This window comes from Equus caballus, chromosome 14 (genome assembly GCF_041296265.1).
Source record: "Equus caballus isolate H_3958 breed thoroughbred chromosome 14, TB-T2T, whole genome shotgun sequence".
Taxonomy (NCBI): domain Eukaryota; kingdom Metazoa; phylum Chordata; class Mammalia; order Perissodactyla; family Equidae; genus Equus; species Equus caballus.
This window is the reverse complement of record NC_091697.1, coordinates 45,523,006-45,544,419: the sequence shown is the minus strand read 5'-3', so window position 1 is coordinate 45,544,419 and position 21,414 is coordinate 45,523,006. Positions and strand designations below refer to the sequence as shown.

Here is a 21,414-nt window from a genome sequence, read left to right as displayed (position 1 = left end):
TCCCAATTTTAGGAAAAGTATTTTATATAAAATTAAAATGTTTGTTCTTTCTGGACCATAGTTTTCTCATCTCTATGGAATGATGGATTTGGACTACATAATGTGTAAAGACACACATTATTTGGTTTCCTAGCAACATCAAAGGGTCTAGCAGATAGAAAAAAGTGAATAAATATTTAATAAACAGTGAATAGATGCAGAGTCTCTAGAAGTGTGTACATTTAAAGAATGTAGTCAATTGATCTTAATTGTGGAATGAGAGAACTGATTGAAGCAGGAGGAATCTTAAGGCTGAGAGAAAGTTTAACTAGTTACTGCCAAAGAAAAAATCTCCAGTTAATAAAAGAGTCATGTTTACAACACAGCTCTTTTGAAACCAGCTCAGTCTCCATGTTCCTGGCTCAATTCTGTGAGGACAAGTTGGGTACATTAATACCTCATTCTGAGCAATCCAGATGGAAGTCTCCCTTCGAGTACTTTCAAGTAGCAGAGTGTGTTTTTACAAATAACATCTTCCTGGGTGAACTCACACAGAACACATCTCTAGGTGCATTTACTAGGGATAACCATCAATGAACATTTACTGGGTGTCTACTCTGTGACAAACTCTGTTCTTGGTTCTTGGGATACAGTTACAAGTGGAGGTAAGAAGGGCAAAAAATCCCTATATTAATGAAGTTTACATTCCAGCAGGGAGAAATGGACAAAAACAATAAACACAATAAACAAGTAAATGACATAGTCATGTTTGGGGAGAGGCGGTGGCCAATTGTAGTACTAAGTCAGTTCTTATTGGGAAGATGTAGAGATGAAGGAGCTGGCCAAGTAAATACCCTGGGGAAGAGCAAAAGGAGAAGCTAGAGCACCTTCCTTAAGTCTGGACCACATCCAATTTGTGCAAGGTTCAGCAAGGAAGTAATGGTGACTGAAGAGGAGTGAGTGAGTGGGCCAATAATACGTGATAAGATCAGAGAGGAATGAACCCAAATCATGAAAGACTTTGTAGTCAGTAAGATTTTTTGCTTCTATTCTGCTGTATAAAATGTGTTAACTAAAAATATCAAGTTCACATTTCTGCTTTGAAAATCTCAATTATATTTTATGCACATAGATACTATCCTTTATGTGTATAATTGAAGAAGACAACTAAACTGGGGGATGCATCTGTTATTTAGATAAAGAGTGAGGGATTGGATTAAGTTATGCTAGAAAAATATCTGCCTTCTACTCTTATAAGCTTGGGATTTGTTCTGTTTCATGCTTAAGGAATACTCTCCTTGCTGGAGAGAAATGATCACATAATATATAATTAGAGAAAGGCAATCCTAAGAGGGGAGATCTCTAAGTCACACTGACCGGAATGTGCGTCACAGTTCTGCCATAAGCTATGTGTTTTTGAACAAGTCATTTGACTTCTTTGTATTATGATTTACTCCCCTGTAAAATGGGGATAGTAGTATATACTTCCAAGATGTATTGTGAAGATTAAGAGCATGATCCATGTAAGCACTTAAATAGTCCTTGATATGTGACAAGAACTCAAGAAATCAGTAGCTTTTATTATCATGCTCTCTCTGCAGTTTCAGCATTATACTGTCTTCGCTGATCAGGATATTTTTGTTTTTTTCTCAGTCTTTATGTAATTTTTTTAAATGTCTGTCTTCTGTTCATTTAACATTTTTGAAAATTCTGATCAGGTGTTTTATTTTTTCTGTCATTTTTTTCTATATACTAAATTTCCTGCTCATAACAGAAATTAAAGCCATTTCTCCTCTTTAGTTTCTACTCCCTGAAGTAATTTGGCTCCTTCTAATGTAAACATGTAGAGCACTATGCGTAGTTTGACAATTGACTCATTAAGCGTCTTTGAAAGTACTGCCCCTTGAAGTGGCCTACTTTCTCTCTCTCCTATTGGAACTTCCCCTCCGGCCAGACCAGGCTCCTGTCAGTTGCCTTCACAAAAAGTGCATTTCCACCTCTTTGCCCTAACCTGCCTGGAATGCCTCTCATGCCATCTTCTGTCACTCGGCCTACCCTTTCTCTCTCATACAAATCCCCTTTTACTATAGACTACCATTTATTTCAAGGCTTATTTCAAGTGCGTTAAGTAAGTGATCAAAATACTGTCTCTTGTCTAGTTCTGAGCTATTCTTTGCGTATTAAAGGGAAACATTTAAAAAATAAACCACAGAAGACCAAAAACCATGTAGTTCTTAGAAAGAAGAGGCAAGTCACATATAAGAAATCAGCAGTCAAAATATAGTAGTTTGGGTTCGAGGATATACACATTTGTCAAACCTTATAGAAGATACACAAGATTTATGCATGTCATAGTTTGCACATTTTATATAAAAAACAGTGTAAACATATAGCATCATCTTAACTATGATAAATGCATAGTGAAGTATTTAGAGGAAAGGGTGCTGATGCCGTCAATTTACTTTGAATTGCATCAAACATGAATTAATGGATAGATATGTGACAAAACAAGTATAGTGAAATATTAATGGTACAATCTAGGCGATGGGTTTTCAGGAGTTTACTGTAAAATTGTTTTAACATTGTTTTATGCTTAAAATTTTTGATTAAAAATGATTTCTTAAATGATTAAAAAAAGCACAGGGACTCTGCCAACAGGAAAAGATATTCATAATTCTGTTTATGTTCCTCATTATTGTGATATCCAGGACAGAACACACTGTTTCAAGTATGATTTGTACTCTTCTCTTTAAAGCAAAAAAATAATTCATTTGATCTGAACACCCAAATCTATCATCATACCTCCAATGACAATGAGAACATTGTCAAAACTGGATTACACCAAACTTATAAACATTAACTATCCTCAGGTATTTTTCTTTCCAAGCCAACTGTTGCCAAGTCATGTCTTTTTCAGCTGTTCTCCTCTTGCTGGCTTTTTGAAGCTAAATTCATTGCAAAATGATGTGGTATGTCAGTGATCAGGCTTGAGTGAAGGGAGCTTGTCTGAGGGCTTATCTGTGCCACCGTACAGGATTCTTGAAGTAGAATACACAAACATATGCACCACACAAACACACACACACTCTAAAATGGAAAGGAACACAAAAGGAAAAAATGACCAGAGAAAATAGTAACTAACAGAAAGACTGAAATAATATACCCCTAAGAAGGTTAACCAATCTATTTACTGAGTATTTACTACGTTCACTGTGATAAACACACAAACATTATCACATTTAAATTTAGCAATAGCTGTGAAGTTGTAACCCCATTTTATAAAAGAGGAGCCTGAGGGAGATATAAATGATTTGTCCATGGTAGCCAGTGAGTTGCAGAGTCTGGATTTACTCAAGATGGTTAGATTGATCCCATATTCCTAAACTACATATCACATCATCATAGCAATTTAAGCAACTTGCATACAAGTGTTGAATTGGAGGGATTAGTCCTATATATTTGGAGACAGCAAAAATAGAGGTATTTATAAGTCACAAAGGCTTAAGCAAATATGTAAAGAGGTGACGTGCATCTACCATAACTCCTAATATGTGAATAATTCTGTTGATTTCATGATGGAGCTATAGCTTTAGCCTGAGAAGGCTTGGTTCAAAAAGCTACCAACTTTGAACTAGGCATTTAGCAAAATATTCTCTGTCTTTCTCCAGTTTCCTTTTTTTCTTCCCCAGAGCCGGTATCTTTGACTTTAGAGAATTTTGGCTCATTTCAGTCCTGCAGTTTGATTTAAAAGAAAACAAGCAAAACAAATTTCTTCTGCTTTAGTTTGAAAAGATTTAGACCTAACCTAATAAGAAAATGGTATCCTTGCATGACCCAGTTTAGCTCACTACAGTTACTCTTCAGATTTGATAAGATGTGTATACCAGAAGAATGTACATTATAAAGCACAACTCCATAAGTTTTGGCATGTTGTTTCTATTTTCATTTGTTTCACGTTATTTTCTTATTGCCCTTTTGATTTCTCCTTTGACCCATTTTTTTGGGGGGAAATGTGTTGTTTAATTTCCATATATTTGTCAGTTTTCCTCCTGTTATTGATTTCCAGTTCTGTGTCATTGTGATCAGAAAATATACTTGGTATGATTTCAATTTTCTTAAATTTGTTAAGACTTATTTTATGGTCTCACATGTGATCTATACTGGAGAAGGTTCTGTGTGCACTTGAGAAGAAGGTGTATTCTGCTGCTGTTGGATAGAATGTTCTTTTCCTTCTGGTCCATCTATTAGGTCCATCTGGTCTAAAACCTAGTTCAAATCCAATGTTTCCTTACTGATTTTATGTCTGGATGATCCATCTGTTGTTGAAAGTGTGATGTTGAAGTCTCCTACTATTTTTGTATTGCAATCTATTTCTCCCTACAATTACATTAATATTTGCTTTATATATTTAGATACTTCCATGTTAGGTTCATGTATATTTACAATTGTTATATTCTCTTGATGAATTGACACTATATCATTGTTTAACAGCCTTCTTTGTCTCTTGTTAAACCTTGATGAAGAACTAGAAGACACAAATGAGTGGAAAGACATGATGTGTTCCTGTGTTCATGGATTGGAAGAATTAATATTGTTAAAATGTCCATACTTTTCTACGTATTTAATGCAATCCTTATCAAAATTCCAGTGGCATTTTTCATAGAAATAGAAAAGACAATCCTAAATTTATATGGATCTAAAAAAGACCCTAAATAGCTAAAGAATCTTGAGCAAGAAGAACAAATCTGGATGGGTCACACTATCTGATTTCAAATTATGTTATAAAGCTATAGTAATTAAAGCACTATGATACTGCCATTAAAATGGACACATAGTCCAAGGGAACAGAATAGAAAACCCAGAAATAAACTTGCACATATGTGGTCAAGCAATCTTCAACAAGGGAGACAAGAATACACATCAAGAAAGGATAGTCTCTTCAACAAATGGTGTTGGGAAAGCTGTATATCCACATGCAAAAGAATGAGATTGAACCCTTATCTTACACCATACACAGAAATCAACTTGCAATGGATTAAAGACTTAAACATAAGACCTAAAGTTATAAAACTCTTATAGGAAAATGTAGGGAAAAAGCTCTTTGACAATGATTTTTCAGATATGACACCAAAAGCATAAGAAAAAAGCAAAACTAAACATGCTGAAAAGCTCCTACATAACAAAAGAAATGATCAACAGAATGAAAAGGCAAACTACAGAATAGGAGAAAATATTTGCAAGCCATGTATCTGACAAGGGATTAATATTCAAAATATACATGGAACTGATATAATTAAAAAAAAATCCGATTAAGGAATGGGTAGAGGAACTGAACAGACATTTTTCCAAAGAAGGTATACAAATGGCTGTTAGATACATCAAAAGATGCTCAACGTCACTAACCATCAGGAAAATGCAAATCAAAATCATGAGATATCACCTCACATCTGTTACGATGGCTATTATTAAAATTTCAAAAGGTAACAATTGTTAGCAAGGATGTGGAGAAAAAGGCATCCATGCACACTGTTGGTGTGATTGCAAATTGGTACAGTCATGGAAAACAGCATGGGAATTCCTTAAAAATTAAAAATAGAACTACCATATGGTACTGCAATCCCACTTCTGGGTATATATACAAAGGAAATAAAACCTGGATCTCAGAGATATCTGCCCTCTCATGTTCATTGCAGCATTATTCACAACAGGCAAGACACGGAAAGAATCTGAGCACGCACCAACAAGTGACTAGATGAAGAAATTTTGGTATATATCATTAAAAGATAAACTGAAACGTTAAAATTTACAAGAGTTTATTTGGGCAAACATCGATTCAAACCAGGCAGCACCAAATGGAAAGTAGCTAGGGGTGCTCTGCTCTGAGAAGCTAGAGGTAAGGCTTTTATAAAGAAGACATAAAAGCAAAGCAAAGAAATTATTTGATTAGCGATAGCGTAAGCAGTTGCCTTATTTGGGAAAGCCTATCTGGCTGTTTGTGATTAGGTTTCTAAAGTTTTGTTTTCTCAGATTTGGGTGTGTTGACTCTGGTTTAATTTTGGGTTTGCTTACTACATAGGCTACCAAGGCAATGGAGCTACTTCAGTTTAAAGGATCCTTGTTTAATTACTTCAACAGTATATACCACTGAATATTATTCAGCCAAATAAATGAAGAAAATACTGCCATTTTTGACAAGTATGAACCTAGAAGACACTGCTACATGTAATAGCAAAACCCAGAAAGACAAATACTGTATGATCTCACTTATATGTGGAATCTAAAAAAGTCAAACTCATAGAACCAGAAAGAAGAATGGTGTTTGCCAGGGTAGGGGAAATGAGACAATGTTGGTCAAAAGGTACAAACTTTCTACTATAAGATGAATAAGGTCTGGAGTTCTATTCCCAGCATGGTGCCTATAGTTATTAACAGAGTATTGAAAAAGTATGTAAGAAAAAATTATGTAAGATCATCTACTGAGAAAGGGAAGCAGTAGTTAGAGACGGGACCACACAATGCTCAGGTCAGAGTAATGATGGCAGTTACCCGAATTATTTTATTTTTTATGAGAATAGTTTGACTTAATAAATACTGTCCTCAAGTTCTCATTATACCGAAAACTGTTTGCTCACCCGATAAAATCTAACTCATTTTATGGTAATAACCTTGTTAGATGTGCAATGCTTTGAAAACAGTTTTATAGACGTAAGCAGCCATCATTAAATACTGGCTTACTCTGTATTTAAAGAGGCATTGAGCCCCTCCTACAGGTGTCATAACTAATTATAGGTTAATTTCAGGGACTTACTGAAAACCTTCATAGTCTTTTATATAAGTGAAACCTACAGTCTCATGAAACAGCACTGTGTATGATTTCATTGTCATCTCTCTAAGGACACCAAGCTTTTTGTTCCTCAAGTCCTAGAATCTGGAGACTTGCTTCTTCTTGCTCATGCCTGGTTTGAAGGAGACTGTTGCACCACGCTGCCTAGATGGGAAATATCACCCTGCAGAAACACTCTGAGAGAGAAGCTCCGTTCGATAGAAATGTGTAGGCTGGTGAACTATGTAAAACAAAAAGACAGCAAAAGAGAATAATCATTCTTTTTCACGGATTCCTTCTTTGCTCTTCTAGCCCAAATGGCATCTCCTCAGCAGGGGTCTTGGCAGCCTTTGCCCTCACCATCAAAGTTTTCTGTATTAGAAATCCATCTGTGCTCTTCGTTCATCTGTACTCTCAACAGTCTGTCAGTCTGTTTTCTCCAGGGATGCTGAGCTCTCGGGAAGAACTGGATTTGAAGTTACACAGATGTCTTTGGTTTGGGTTCTATTAGCAATAGTGAGTTAAATTGTAACTTGCTAAGCCTCAATAGCGTCACATGTACAATAATGATAAGACTTCACAGATGTGATTTTAGGAAAAACAAATAAATATAATGTGTATAAAGTCTCTATGAATATCATAAAGTGCTATGTCATGCACCTACAAGGAAGTATAGTTTTAAACGGAATAATAATTTTGAAGGAAAATATCTTCCAGTTTTAGGGAAATAGCCATGAAATGCGCTCAGTAGCCTGTTGAGAATGAACTAGAGCTTCCAGCTATTTTTCGTTTTGTTTCCAGTTTCTGGCACGTTTATCTTCTTCTTTGTTTAAATTAATAGACTTTATTTTGAGAGTGCTTTTTAGTTCACAGAAAAATTGAAATACTCTCCCCCGGTTCCCCACCATCAACATCCCCCAACAGTGAGGTACATTTGTTACAATGAATGAATGAACATTGACACATCATTACTAAAGCCCATAGTTTAAAATAGGGTTCACTCTCTGTCGAGTTTTGATGAATGTATGTAAACACTGTTATAGTATTACACAGAGTAGCTTCACAACCCTCAGAATCTCCTGTACTCTACCAGTTCAGCCCTCTCTACCCTTGAACCTCTGGCAATCACTGATCTTTTTACTGTCTCTATAGTTTTGCCTCTTCCAGAATGTCACTTAGAATCACACCATATATAGCTCTTTGTGGTTCTTGGATGCCAGTTTCAATGTGGGAGGGGGGATTTTCCCCACAACCCCAAACAATTCTGACACCAGCTGGGTGTCCTAAAATTCAACTCAATTTTGACACTATCTACCTGGAGACAGCATTAGATTCCACAGGGTCAGAGCTCAGTCCTACAAGACTACCCCCCACCCCAGGATGTCACCTGTGCTTCTGACCTACTAACTACAGATCAACAACCCTCTCCAACTCAGGAAGTCAATTGCAAGTCCAAGTTGTTACCTGTACTTCTCACCACTGGCTATATATCAGAGGTTCCCATAACCCCCTCCTTGGGTTCGATTAATTTGCTACGGCAGCTCACAGAATTCAGATAAGCATTTTACTTACTATATACTAGTTTGTTATAAAAGGATAAAACTCAGGAACAGCCACATGGAAGAGATGCATGAGGTAAGGTATGTGGGAAGGGTGTGAAGCTTCCATACCCTGTTCAGACATGCTACCATGCTACTCTCCCCAAATCTCCATATATGCACTAACTTGGAAGCTCCCTCAACCGCATCCTTTTGGGTTTTTATGGAGACTTCATTACATAAGCATGATGGATACAACCATTGGCCATTGGTGATTAATTCAACCTCCAGGCCCTCTGCCCTCTCCCTGTAAGTTCCAACCCTCTAATCACATGGTTGGCTCCTATGGCAGCCAGCCCTCATCCTTAGGTGCTTTCCAAAAGTCACTTCATTAACATAACAAAAGACAACTTTATCACTCTCAATACTTAGGAAATTCCAAGGGTTTTGGGATCTGTGAGCCAGAAACTTTGGACAAAACCAAATAAATATGAGAATAAATCACAATATTGCAGTAGCCTTATCAGATTGACTTCTTTCACTTAAAAATATGCATTTGAATTTCCTCCTTGTCTTTTTGTGACTTGTTAGCATTTGGTGCTGTCAGTGCTTTGGATTTTAGCCATTCCAATAGGTGCATAATGGTATCTCATTGTTTTAGTTTGCAATTCCCTAAGGATACATGATGTTGAGCATCTTTTCATGTTTATTTACTGTCTGTATATCTTTTTTGGTGAAGTAAAAGTTCAGATCTTTTGTGTGTTTTTAAATCTAGTTGTTCATTTTCTTATCAATGAGTCCTAAGATGTCAATGCAAATAACCAATAACCATTCTATAGATAAGAGAGATAACATGAGAGTTACTTGAGCCAAGCTGAAGACTAGCCTGGGAAGGCAGTCTCCACCTGGTTTTCAGTCCAGAGAAACATGGTTTTCAGTCAAGTTTTACACCCCTTTAAAACAAAGAACATGCATTAAACACACCCATGATACATATTCATCAAAGTTTCAAAGAGATATTCAGTTCAGATTAGCAGATCAACATGACCCTGGTGTCCAGGAAAGGAAACTTATCTTTGGGAATGTTGATACTGGCAAGGTAGGAAAGGAAGTAGGCGTTCTTATCTTGAAAGAATACATTCTTTTACTTTGAGATAATGTTTAATGAATCCTTATCTTTAATGGTTAAAAGAGTTGTGTAATGGGTAACAGTTCTTTGTCACCTACACTTTGGCAAGTATTTTCTGCCAGTCAAAGGCTTATCTTCTCATTCTCTTGACAGTTTTCTTTTGCAGAACAGAAATTTTAAATTTTAATGAAGTTCGGCTTGTCAGTTCATGGCTTGCTGTTGTATCTAAAAAGCAATCAAAAAACCCCAAATTTATCTTCATTTTCTCCTAAATTGTCTTCTAAGGAGTTTTATAGTTTTGAATTTTACATTTTGGTTTATGACCTATTTTGAGTCAATTTCTTTGAAGGATGTAAAGGTCTGTGTCTAGAATGTTTTTGTTTTTTTCTTTTGCATGTGGACGTCCAGTTGCTCTAGTACCTTTTATTGAAAAAGCTATACTTTCTCCATTGAATTGCTTTTCTTCCTCTGTCAAAGATCCTTTCAATAACTAATGTGTATAATTTCTACACTCTTCATTCTATTCCACTGATCTATATGTCTATTATTTTTCCAAGGCCATCTGTCTTAATAACTATGACCTTATAGTAATTCTTGAGTTGAGTAGCGTCAATCCTCCAACTTAGTTCTTCTCTTTCAATACTGTGTTGACTAACAATTTCTAACATTTTATGTCCCATGTTTCTTTTAGAATTTTAAAATGTGATTTATTTATTTAAAAATAAAATAAAAATATTTGAACGAATATTAACTTCTAGTAAATGAGTGGTGAGCATGCATGTGTCTATCGCTTTCTGTATTTTACTATAAATTTGACATAATTCAGTATTTAAAAATATTAGCAAATGTGCCTACCAGGATATCAATCATATTCTTTTTTACTTTCAGATAATCCACATTTATTTAACGCACCGATTTTCTTGTTTTTCCTGGGCTTCCAGAAAGTTTTAGTCCAAATTTAATGTACAAGCATGATAACCATTAGCCCTTATAATCAGCTTATTTTCTTCCTCAAACGTTTGCGTAACTTTTCTTTTCCAGTTTCTATTTCCAAAATTATAAGCATGTGCATTTTAGGGTGAGCTGCTTCAAATCGTTTTCTGGACAGGAGAAATTTTATGAGAAATATGTTAATGATTATATGGAGTTTGAGTTTCAGAACTACCTAGAAATCTTAAAGTTATTCAATGTGAGAAACCTGCTCTACTCATTTACAAGCCTGTATTCTTTTCCTCTGGCACCAATGCAGATTTAACCCTGTCTCTAACTTAGCTAATTCTCCACCTGTCTTAGTCTCAGAAAATCAGTGGAATGGCACCCCTGACCAGTTGCAGGGGCAAATAAAACTATGCACCAGCACCAACTTGCCTCCCTTGAACGTATCATGTCTTTAAATATTGAAAGAACTACTTTGTGTAAAGGGCAAAAGATTTTTTTGAGTCAGCATCAAAAGTAAAGAAGATAGGACTAAAGAGTTGATGATACTGGCACATGAGATACAATAATTTAGAGAGGATGAGTTGTAGGAATGAATAATGTTTTAGCTGAGGACAGAAGACCTCACTTATTACTGCATACTTAAGAAAATAATTTCTTAGACTCCAGTGCCTCATAACACTTACTCACTCTTAACCCATTTCCTATAAGGTAGAAGCAGTGATCTTCATAATTATTTTTAATCATGTTACTCCTGCATATAAATCTCATCACCTTTAGAGTAAGAACAAAATAAACAAATCTTTAGTATAGAATTCCAGTTTCAGCCAAGATGAAGTAAGAAGGACTGGACTTACTCCCCCACTTGAAATGACTAATAAATTAGACAAAATATATGAAACAATGGTTTTGATACATCAGAATTAGGCACAGAACGCTGATTTTTGAGGGAAGAAAGAAACGGGGTGAGCTCTAAGATAGCACCAGTTTAATTCCTAGACGGTTTCCAGGTGAAAGCACAGGAGGAGGAAACCCAAGAGAAGCCTGTAGGCACCCTGAATTGAGGATATGGGAAGACAAGGCAACTAGAGTTCAGAGGACATTCAGAGAGCTCTGAAGATCATCAGAGGGACCCTCTATAATCTTCAGCTGAATACTGATCAGCATTTGTGGTTAGGAAACTACACAGGGACAAGAAAAGAACCACCCCAATGCAGCAGATAAAGAGCAATCCCTGGACCTTACTCAGGACTCAAAATATTTTATGGCCCCATGAGCTAGATTGAAAAACTTTATAATACTTGGGCATCTACTAGAGTGTTTAAAAGGTCATTGCCTAGGAAGTGGGGTAAAATTGGCCCTAGACTGAAGGCTACTCTGTGTCTGTCTAACAAAGCTTTAAAGCCAGTCTCAAAATAAATAGATAAATGTATATACATATACACGTTGCTATATGTATATATCTATATATATGATATGTGCTTCCTGTTTCCAAGGAATTTAACTGCAATCCAAGAACAGAGATAAAAAATTTATAGAAATAGAAAAATATCCAGTGTCCAATAAAGTAAAATTCGCAACATCTGGTATGCAAAGAAACAGGAAAACATGACCCTAAATCTGGAAAAATATCAATCATATAAGCAGATCCAGCAATGACACAAACGATATAATTGATAGATGAGTCTATTAAACCAGTTATCCCTTATGCCCAAGAAGGTAAAGGAAAGATAGAACATGCTGAGTAAATAGATGGAAGATAGAAAAAAGGAATCCAAGTGAATTTCTAAAGATGAAAAAACGAAATGTTTGAGAAGGAAAATACACCATATGCTGTTAATAGTGGGTTAGCCATTGCAGAAGAAAAACTAGTAAACTTGAAGACACAGCATTAGAAATGAACAAAAATAAAACAGAGAAAACAAAACTTGAAAAAAATATTGAAGAAAGCATCAGTAAGTTGTGGGACAACTTCATGCAGCTTGGGAGAAGGGTTATGAAGGAAAAAAAATATGTATTTGAAGAAATAATAGTTATAAAATTTCTAAATTTGATGAAAACTGTAAACTTATAGATCCAGGGATCTTAATGGACCCCAAGAGCAAGAACCATAGCATAGCCTATAAAGCATTTTACTTTAAGGCCTGTCTCTGCATTTGACTCCTTCCATTATTCTCATTTCTAAAAATATACCTCAGGTCTTATTTTTCCCATATTATTCTTTATTCTTGGAATGCTGGTTATCACTTTACGCTCCTCCAACTTTCTAATAACTCTGAGGGCCAGGTCCTCTGTGAAGCCTGGTCATGACCACTTCCTCTCAGCTACTACTCCACTCTACACAGTTGAATGTGCTCTCCTCAGTGCCCTCCTACTATTTGTGGATAATTTTAATTATGTTTTCTTCTCCCTTACTCTGTGAGCTTCTCTTAATCATCTTTGAATTTCCAGAATCCAATAAAGTTCCTGGAATCAGTGGGTTCCACCCAGCAAGCGTTTGAGAAAAAAAATGAAGAATGTAAGCTCTATGAATCTGTGTTTGTTGTCATTATGTTTTCAGCACTTAGCAATCCTAGGAATAAGTAGTGCTGAATTATTATTCTTGAGGGAAGAAAGGAATTTTTATTAGTTGGCATTTGTAAAATCAGAATGATGTTTACATGCTTCCGTGTGCAAGACATTGTTCTGTGCATGGAGACACAGTAGTGAAAAAGATCCATGAGCTTATATCCCAGTGTGTATGTGTGTGCATTTGTGTGTGCATGTGTGTGTATAGGTATTTATTTGGTGGTGGGAAAATATACAAGCAAATAATTAAATAAGAAAGATCATTTTAGATATTGAGAAGCACTCTGAAGGCAATAAAGCAGATTGATCTGATTTGGGGTTGGGGTATTTTGAATTGTCGGGGAAATCTTCATTGAGCAGGCAATATTTGAACTGATATTTCTACAAAAAGGAACTAGCCATTCAAATTTCTTGGCCAGGAGTTTTCTAGGCAGAGGAAACAGTAAGAGCAAGAGTCCTAAGGTGAGGAGTACGTGGTGTATTTGAGGAAGAGAAAGAAGGGAAGCGTGGACAGCATATATGCATAATGACTAAAATTCACCTGTGAAACACCTGTTAAAATAAAAATGTTAAATAAGAACTATTATGCATATACTGCCTAAAAGCAAGAGGCTGAAGAAAACAGTTCCTCAGTTTACATTCACCTTGAATATCTAGGGTTTTGAATTTAATGACCATTCAGAGTATACTCTTAGTCTGTCTAATAAATTCCTCAACCTCAAAATCCCTCACAACAGCATTTTTATTTTCCTGGTAGTTGTGACACTAAACATTAATATGGTGTCATAAATTATACAGACTGTCCTACAGGTTACTGCCAGATGGAAGCTTTCTGGCCCCAAGGCTCTGCTGGGGGCAGATCCAAAATATACAAATTGGAAGAAAATGACTTGATTGCAATTATCACTGTATGCTGATGAGGGCAAATTCTGGGCGTGTTACATGTAATTCATTTCGTTCTGCCTAAACATCGTTTCTGACCATTGTTCTTGACTGTTTGAAAAAGGCACGAAATAAGCTTCTTTGGTTTCTGGTGTCTCTAATCACTGGGGAAATAGGTTACACAATCAGGGTGGAGAGTCTGTCTGGCTGTATAGGTCCTTAGATGCATGCATATGGATGCACTTATAAATACAGCCTGCAGAACACCCACAGTGGTGAAGTCTATTAACACATTCCCTACAGACCTTAGAGACTTCATTGACCATGAAGCCATCAGGCAGCCTTCTGCTTTTGGTCAGTGTGGCCTATTTGTTCCTCTTTGCAGGTGAGTACTATGTATACACAAAATGTAATTCTGGACCTGACTGGTCAACGTCAGCACTCATGATGTGATGTTGTTATTTATGATGATGATGATGATGATGAGATGGTGATAATGATTATGGTGATGATGATGATAAGGATGGTTAGTGATGATGACTGTTCATCATCTTTTTAATTCAGAAGGAACTTTTACTTACAAATTAGCCACTTTAATTATCACTATAATACTCTATGAGAGAGAGTCTTATCCATTTGCGAAAACAGTGTTATATCTCATGGGGTGAGATGGCCTGTCCTAGGCCACGTGGGCCCCAACTGGCTAATCTAGGAGATCCAGGCCAATGGTGTTGCCCTCACTAGACCACGATTAACAGTATAAGGTTATAAATAAGCTTCATTCTTCAAGGAAACAATTTGTATTGAAATTAGAGATTTCCACTTAAAGTCACCTTCAAGAAATTCTTATCTAAAGAGATTCAACTGCCAGAATTTTCCTGAGATGTTTCTGTTTTACTGGAAGCTGAGTATTCTTACCTAAGCTCTAGGTAAGCAAAGTAAAGAGATAATGAGAGAGAGAGGAAAAAAAAGCTCAGGACGAGGAATCTAAGATTTGGCCTCTAATCCTCATTCTGCTAGTCCTTTTCTTTAATTTTGAGCAATGTACTCCCTTTCTTTGGCTACTCTTCCATCACATGAAAATAGAAAGTGTGAACCTTCTATGTTCTTACACGTGCTCAAGTTCATTGGCTTTCGAGTCTAAGACACCTGGGTTTGACTCCTGCTCTGACATTTACAAGGTGCATGTCCTTAGACAAGTTATTTGCCCCAGATCTCAGTTTCCTTATCTTTGAAATAGAATTATTAGCATCACTTAAGGTATGTAAGATTTAATACAGTGCTTAAAATATAGAAATCTCCTAGTAGATGGTAGATATTGCTAGTATTAGTGGGAATGATGGTAAATGTCATGATTTTTTTCAATGCTCTCAAAATTATTTTGTATTTTATTATCATATTAGCACCTTGTTCATCAGTTGTCTTGATTATCCTTAATCAAATAGCTTCTAGATTTTGGATTTTACAATTTTTTCTGGTTCAATAAATGCCTCTTTGACATATATTTTTGCCATCCTTTCTTCAGATATAGCCTAGTTTTAAGGTAAATGGTAAGGAAGTGAACAACATGATTAGATAAAAGCCACATAACTCACAAATAGCAAGTGTAGGGAAAGAGCTCTGTACATTTGTAATCTTGCTCCAAGCTTGGTTGTGTAGTTAACAAGCCGTGTATCTCGGAGTGGTTTACTTCCCTTCTCTGGGCCTCAGTTGTTCACCCATAAGGTAAGACAGTTGTAATGGAAGAACTCTAAAGATAATTTAACTGAAAATTCTGGAATTTTCCTGAGCTGTTGTGATTTATCCTTGTTTTTTCTCTCATTGCAGACGCTGTGAGCCATGGAGGCTCTCAGGTATGTGCTTCTCTCTCTCATGGGCATCCCCCATCACAACAAGAGGCTGTCTTACAGCAACCGTGCTCTTGAGTTAGGCAGTACTATGGCTATTCCATTAAGATCTTCTGAGTTCATTTGGTGGTCTGGTGAGAAGGTGGAATGATAGCATGACACACTGATTAATACAAAGTATCATCATTGGTGCAGATGCGTTTTCCTTAACAGTGGAAAAGGACTTGAAAATGACCTCCCATTTTCTTTACATTAGCCAGATGCCACATTTCCATATAAGGAGTTTATATATCGTCAAAGCACAATGCTTATAAAAGTAAGGGGTGAATATCATTTATTTTCCAAGTCAGGATAATTTTGAGAGAAAGTTGTCCTTATAATAGTTATAATGGGAAGATAATCATAAACTGATACTATCTGGGAAATTCAGAATCCATGGCTACTGTGGGTCTGAGTACCTTGTTCAGGAAAGTCAGTATAAATGCCTTTTAAAATGCACTTTCCTGCTCCCTACACATCAGTATTAAACCTGTTGATTGAACTGGGATCTCTAGGGATGTTGAGGTCTAGGAATCTGTGTTTTAAGAAGTCCGACACTTTCGTGCAAAATAAAATTGGAGAATCACAGCTCTAAATTTTACTAAACAGACTTGGATATACAGAGAGAGAATTTTCCAGATTCATAAATATTGAATACCCTGGTAGCTTGGGTTAGCAATTAGTAATTACAAGATATAAATTCTTGAGAGGGTAATTAGTAATAACAGGGTCTACTTTCATAAAAAATAGCTGTACACCTTAAAACACAAAAAATATATAGTGAGGCTGTATAGCTTATTTTTTGAAATATGGACTTTGAGAAAGAGAATATTCAGGTTCATAATCCAGCCCAATTACTCAGTAGGTGTTTGATTTTGAGTAACTTACTCTACCTTTTGTGTCTCAGTTCCTTTATCAATAAAATTTAGCTAATAATAGGACTTAATTCAATATTATATAAGTTAATTTATATATCTCCCATAAGAGTGGTTAGTGCATAGTAAACGCAAAATAAAAAATAGCTATTATTAAGTTGCAATTTTCTGATTCAATCTTAATAACTAAGTTATTTACAATTTTTTAAATTATAATAATATTATTAACTTAGTAACTAAGGTATTTATAATTTTTCTACATCTATAATTTTTCTATTCTAATTGAATATTAAATATTTTGAACAAAATATTTACAAAGAAATAGAGAAACAACTCTGTCCTTTTTAAAAATTAATTCATTCAACAGACATCCTCCACACTAATACCAAAGAATATTTTTTTCTAAAATTTTAACTTTCTTCACGTGACTCTCTTACCCCAGAATCATAGATAATTGTCACCTCCCAAGAAGATAATATCCCAATTCCTTAGCCTGGCATTCAAGTCCCTTTCCAATCTATTGGCAATCTCCTTATACAGTCCCACTCACTCTCTACCCACCTTTGACCAAGTGCTCTGATCACACCTGACGGCCTACAGTTCCTAGCATGCCAGGACCTCTCATATGCCTTTGCTGATGCTGCTCTTTCATTCTGAATGACAATTATCAGTCACTGTCTGCAGCATCATTAAAAGTGTGCTCATTCTCTCATTTGGAAGGACGCTTATAATCCCTCTCATGTTTCCTACTTTTATAGAAATCTCCTAACAGCAAAATCACTTCTACTCTATAGTCCCTATGAATAATTTATTGCTATCTCATCTACTTAATTGAATGTTTATCACATTTTGTTATGCTTCACAGATAGTCTTCTCTCTTAGAATGTGAACTCTTTAAAGTCAGAGAAAGTGTTTTCTCTCTTTTTTGAATCCTAGGGCTTTAATCATGGCAATAATTCAATAAATATCTCACCTAATAGATGAATAGATGGATGGATGGATGAATGTATGGATAGATGCATAGATGGATTTATAATCTATGGTTTCTGAAGCAACGCAGAAAATCACAATGCAATGGGCTATCTAACTTCTAGTGTTAATTCCGTTACCATGTCATGTGAGATGTTGAAAGAATGTCTTCCAAAAGGAAGTTGGCCTCAGTGTCCCCACCTGAAAAATTAGAACATTGGGTTTATTACTTTTTGAAGAAATGTCCTTTGATTAAGTAAAATCAAAAGCAAAATCTCAACAGATAAAGGTGATAGCAGACAAACGCAAACTGTCTCTTGTTGTAGTAGGGCTAGGAAAAGGAGGATAGAAGGGGAGGACACTGAAAGTTTGTCCTCTATTCTTGTGAGGAGAGTTTGTGAACAGACTTTATTCCATTCTACTTATTAAATTCTGTAATCATATAATAATGTTTCTCCTATCCAGCCCCCATTCAACAAAATTTGCTGAGTATTTATTATGTTCAAGGCCTAAAGGAAATAGAAATATGAAAAATAATCCCAGACTTTTTAATTGATAAGTGCATCGAAAGTCTTAGAAAAGGCAAATTCAAACACATAGATATTACTTCTAGAAATGTAGCCTAAGGAAAAGATTGAGGAGGTACCAAAAATACGTTTCTACAGATATTCCTGTCAGTATTGTTTGCACTAGCAAAAAACATGGAAACAAATCAAATGTTTCCAAATGGGGAATTGCTTAATAATTTGTACAATATATTGTAACTATTTAAATAGTAATATAGAATGCATATTACTTAACACAGAAAAATATTGAAAGTATATTTCAAGTTTAAAAAGCATTATATGAAATGTTATCAATTGGGTGATCTTATTTTGAAACATATAAGCATAGAAAACATCAGGGAGGATATACACAATCTTGTTAATAGTGCAAATTTCTGGGTAATGGATTAAGGGTAATGGATTGTGGATGATTTAAATAAATCCCTCTTGTACTGTATTTCTAAAAGTTCTTTTGTAAAAATGCATTGTTGGGGCTGGCCCCATGGCCTAGTGGTTAAGTTTGGCATGCTCCAATTTAGTCGCCCAGGTTCACTTCCTTGGCACAGATCTACACCATTCATCAGTGGCCATGCTGTGGTGGTGACCCACATACAAAATAGAGGAAGATGGGCACATATGTTAGCTCAGGGCGAATCTTACTCAAGCAAAAGGAGGAGGATTGGCAACAGGTGTTAGCTCAGGGCAAATCTTCCTCAGCAAACAAAAGCAAAAATAAAAAAATGCATTGTTTGTATGATTGGTAGGTAAAGAGATAGCTAATGAAGAGATCAATGATAGAAGTATGATTGTATATACACATATTTTCTTATCTCTTCCTTCAAGGAGTTTGAATCCAAAGTAAAGAAAAAAAGGTACAAAAAATAACGTGTTGCACTATTGAAGTTTGGTGTCAGATAATAAGTGCCCATATTCTTTAATAACCAGCCAATTAATGTTAGAAGAAAGATATAACATACAACAATGAAGTGTTAGTGAAATAAATCATTTCACATCTTTGTGATGGAGTGCTATACCACAAAACACACTTTTCAGAACATGATATATGCATGATAGCATAGAAAAAAATAAATGATAAAGAATAGATGGAACATATATATGGTGTGGTTCTATTTTTAATATTTTGTATATGGAAATACAATATATAGAGAAGAGATGGAAGGAAAAATAACAAATGCTACCAAAGAGTATTTCTGGGTGCTAAAACTACATGTGATTTTTATTTCTTTTAATTTTCAGCATACATTTAGTTGTAATAATAAAATAAGAGTTTTTAAAAAGAACTTCTAAGTGTAAGTTTAGCATATTTTTTCTTTCCTTGAGAGAGCTAATGATGTCAATGCTGTTATTCATGAAATAAGAAAAGAATTTTATTTCAATTACAGGCTTTTTGCAGCAACTATGAGAAAATAGCTACAGATGGAAAACCCTGTCCCAAGATGGGCAAACCGGTGTGTGGTACGGATGGGAAAACTTACCACAATCCCTGTGAATTCTGCAAAGCAGCTATGTAAGCACATGGAAGCAGATATTGGAACAATACCCTTATTTTGGGCCAATGGGATATGGGTCATGGAAATTATTTATTAAGCCTTTATCATGCTAAGTATTATACAGATAATTCTTATTTAAAACAAGGCAATATTGTTATCCCCAAACAGACCTAGAAACTGTAATACCCTTTGCCAGTTCATCCAGCCTGAGCTTCACCCGTTTCCACTGCATTTCATTCTGAACACCATCTCTTTTTTTTCAGGGAAAAAAGCAGAAAGCTTGGTTTCAAACATGATGGAAAATGTTGATTTCCTCTGATGCTACAATGCTGGAAGTGCCTTTGATTTGCCTTTTGCATCAGAAGATTTACTCCCTGTTACCCCGTCTCCATCACAATGTATTTCCCACCAGCAAAAGCAAAGTTATTATGCATAAAAGAAAGCAGTTTCAGTAAAGTTATCTTGGCAGACTTTCTACATTGATGCTTTTTTCAGGTAACAATGGAACCACCTTCGTTCGATTTAGTTAGACTAACTGCTGGACGACCTTAGTATGAAAGGATACAATTTGAAAACAAACACAAGGCATAGAATATTACCGTACTTTTGAAATTCAGAATTCTCCAATCAGTGCTTTGAGTCTCAATTCTTCAGAGTTTATGCAGATGAACTCAAGGACGATAAAGCTCCATCCAAGAACATACATATCATCTGACACAAATTAGCATCCTTTAGTATATGCTGTATTTGGGCAGTATCTTGCCCTAAGGAACACATTGACTTTGATTTAGAGCTTCTCAACTTGTATGCTGAGAGAAGAACTAAGCAGCAAGTGAGACAAAATCTCACTGGCCACTTCAGTCATGGGGCAGCTGAACAGCTTCTGGAACTGCTGAAACCTTAAGCCTAGTTGTCTCTGGCTGTATCAGTTTACTTCAGTGTACTACACAAAATATTATTATTTTCTATGTGTGGTAAATTGTGAAAAAGCTTGAAAGTGTGGGTTTATTGGCATGTTGTGGGTACTCAGAAATCTAAAGATGGATAGATAAGCTTGGCATCTTCAGAGTGTTTCTAGACTATTCAGAGAGACAAAGGTATACAACTAATATACTTTGATATGTTCCTGTTTATAAAAATCCCAATGAATTAATTATTTTACTTATTAATCACACAAATAATGGTTCAATGCTTATGATATACCAGATACCACTCTAAGCACAGGGCAAGCAAAGACAAGATTCCTACTTTAAAGAATCTTAGGGTTTAAGATTTAAGTGGATGCACAAAAATAAATATTTTAAAAATACATTTTCAGTTACTAATACATTTATAAAGGAAACAAAATTGAGACACATGCTAGAAAAAACTGGGTACAGTTTGGAGAGAGGAATTATTTGAAATTGGTTACTTTGAACTGAATCCTGAGAACTGAAAAGGATTCAGGCACAAGCAAATTTGGAGGAAAGTTGTTCCAAGCAAAGAGAACACAAAACAAGAACCTACACAAAACCACAGAATACACACACATGCAATGTAACCTCTGAAGTGGAAATCAGATAGGCATAATCAAAGGTAAGAGGAGTCAGTTCGTAAGGACCCCTGGGAGCTGAGCTAAAGCTTTTGGATTTTATCCTAAGAATTATAGGAGATGCTTGAAGTGCTTTAAGAGAAGACTTCATACAAGAGATGGCATTTTAGCTGATCCACGACATGTGAGAAATTTGCAGGGTGGAAAAGGAGGGGGAAGGAGTGTAAGTAGAAAAAAAAAAG

The 21,414-nt window shown here is 35.6% G+C and overlaps 1 protein-coding gene across 1 annotated transcript; it reads left to right on the top strand.

Annotated features, from left to right (window-relative positions):
- Positions 1-14,096: 14,096 nt before the first annotated feature.
- LOC138917281 (serine protease inhibitor Kazal-type 12-like) lies at positions 14,097-20,950 on the top strand. Its single transcript, XM_070233088.1, has 4 exons — positions 14,097-14,240; positions 15,683-15,708; positions 19,534-19,658; positions 19,905-20,950. Exons 1-4 carry the CDS (start codon positions 14,180-14,182, stop codon positions 19,948-19,950), a joined length of 258 nt encoding a protein of 85 aa, XP_070089189.1. The 5' UTR covers positions 14,097-14,179; the 3' UTR covers positions 19,951-20,950.
- The last annotated feature ends 464 nt before the right edge of the window (positions 20,951-21,414 follow it).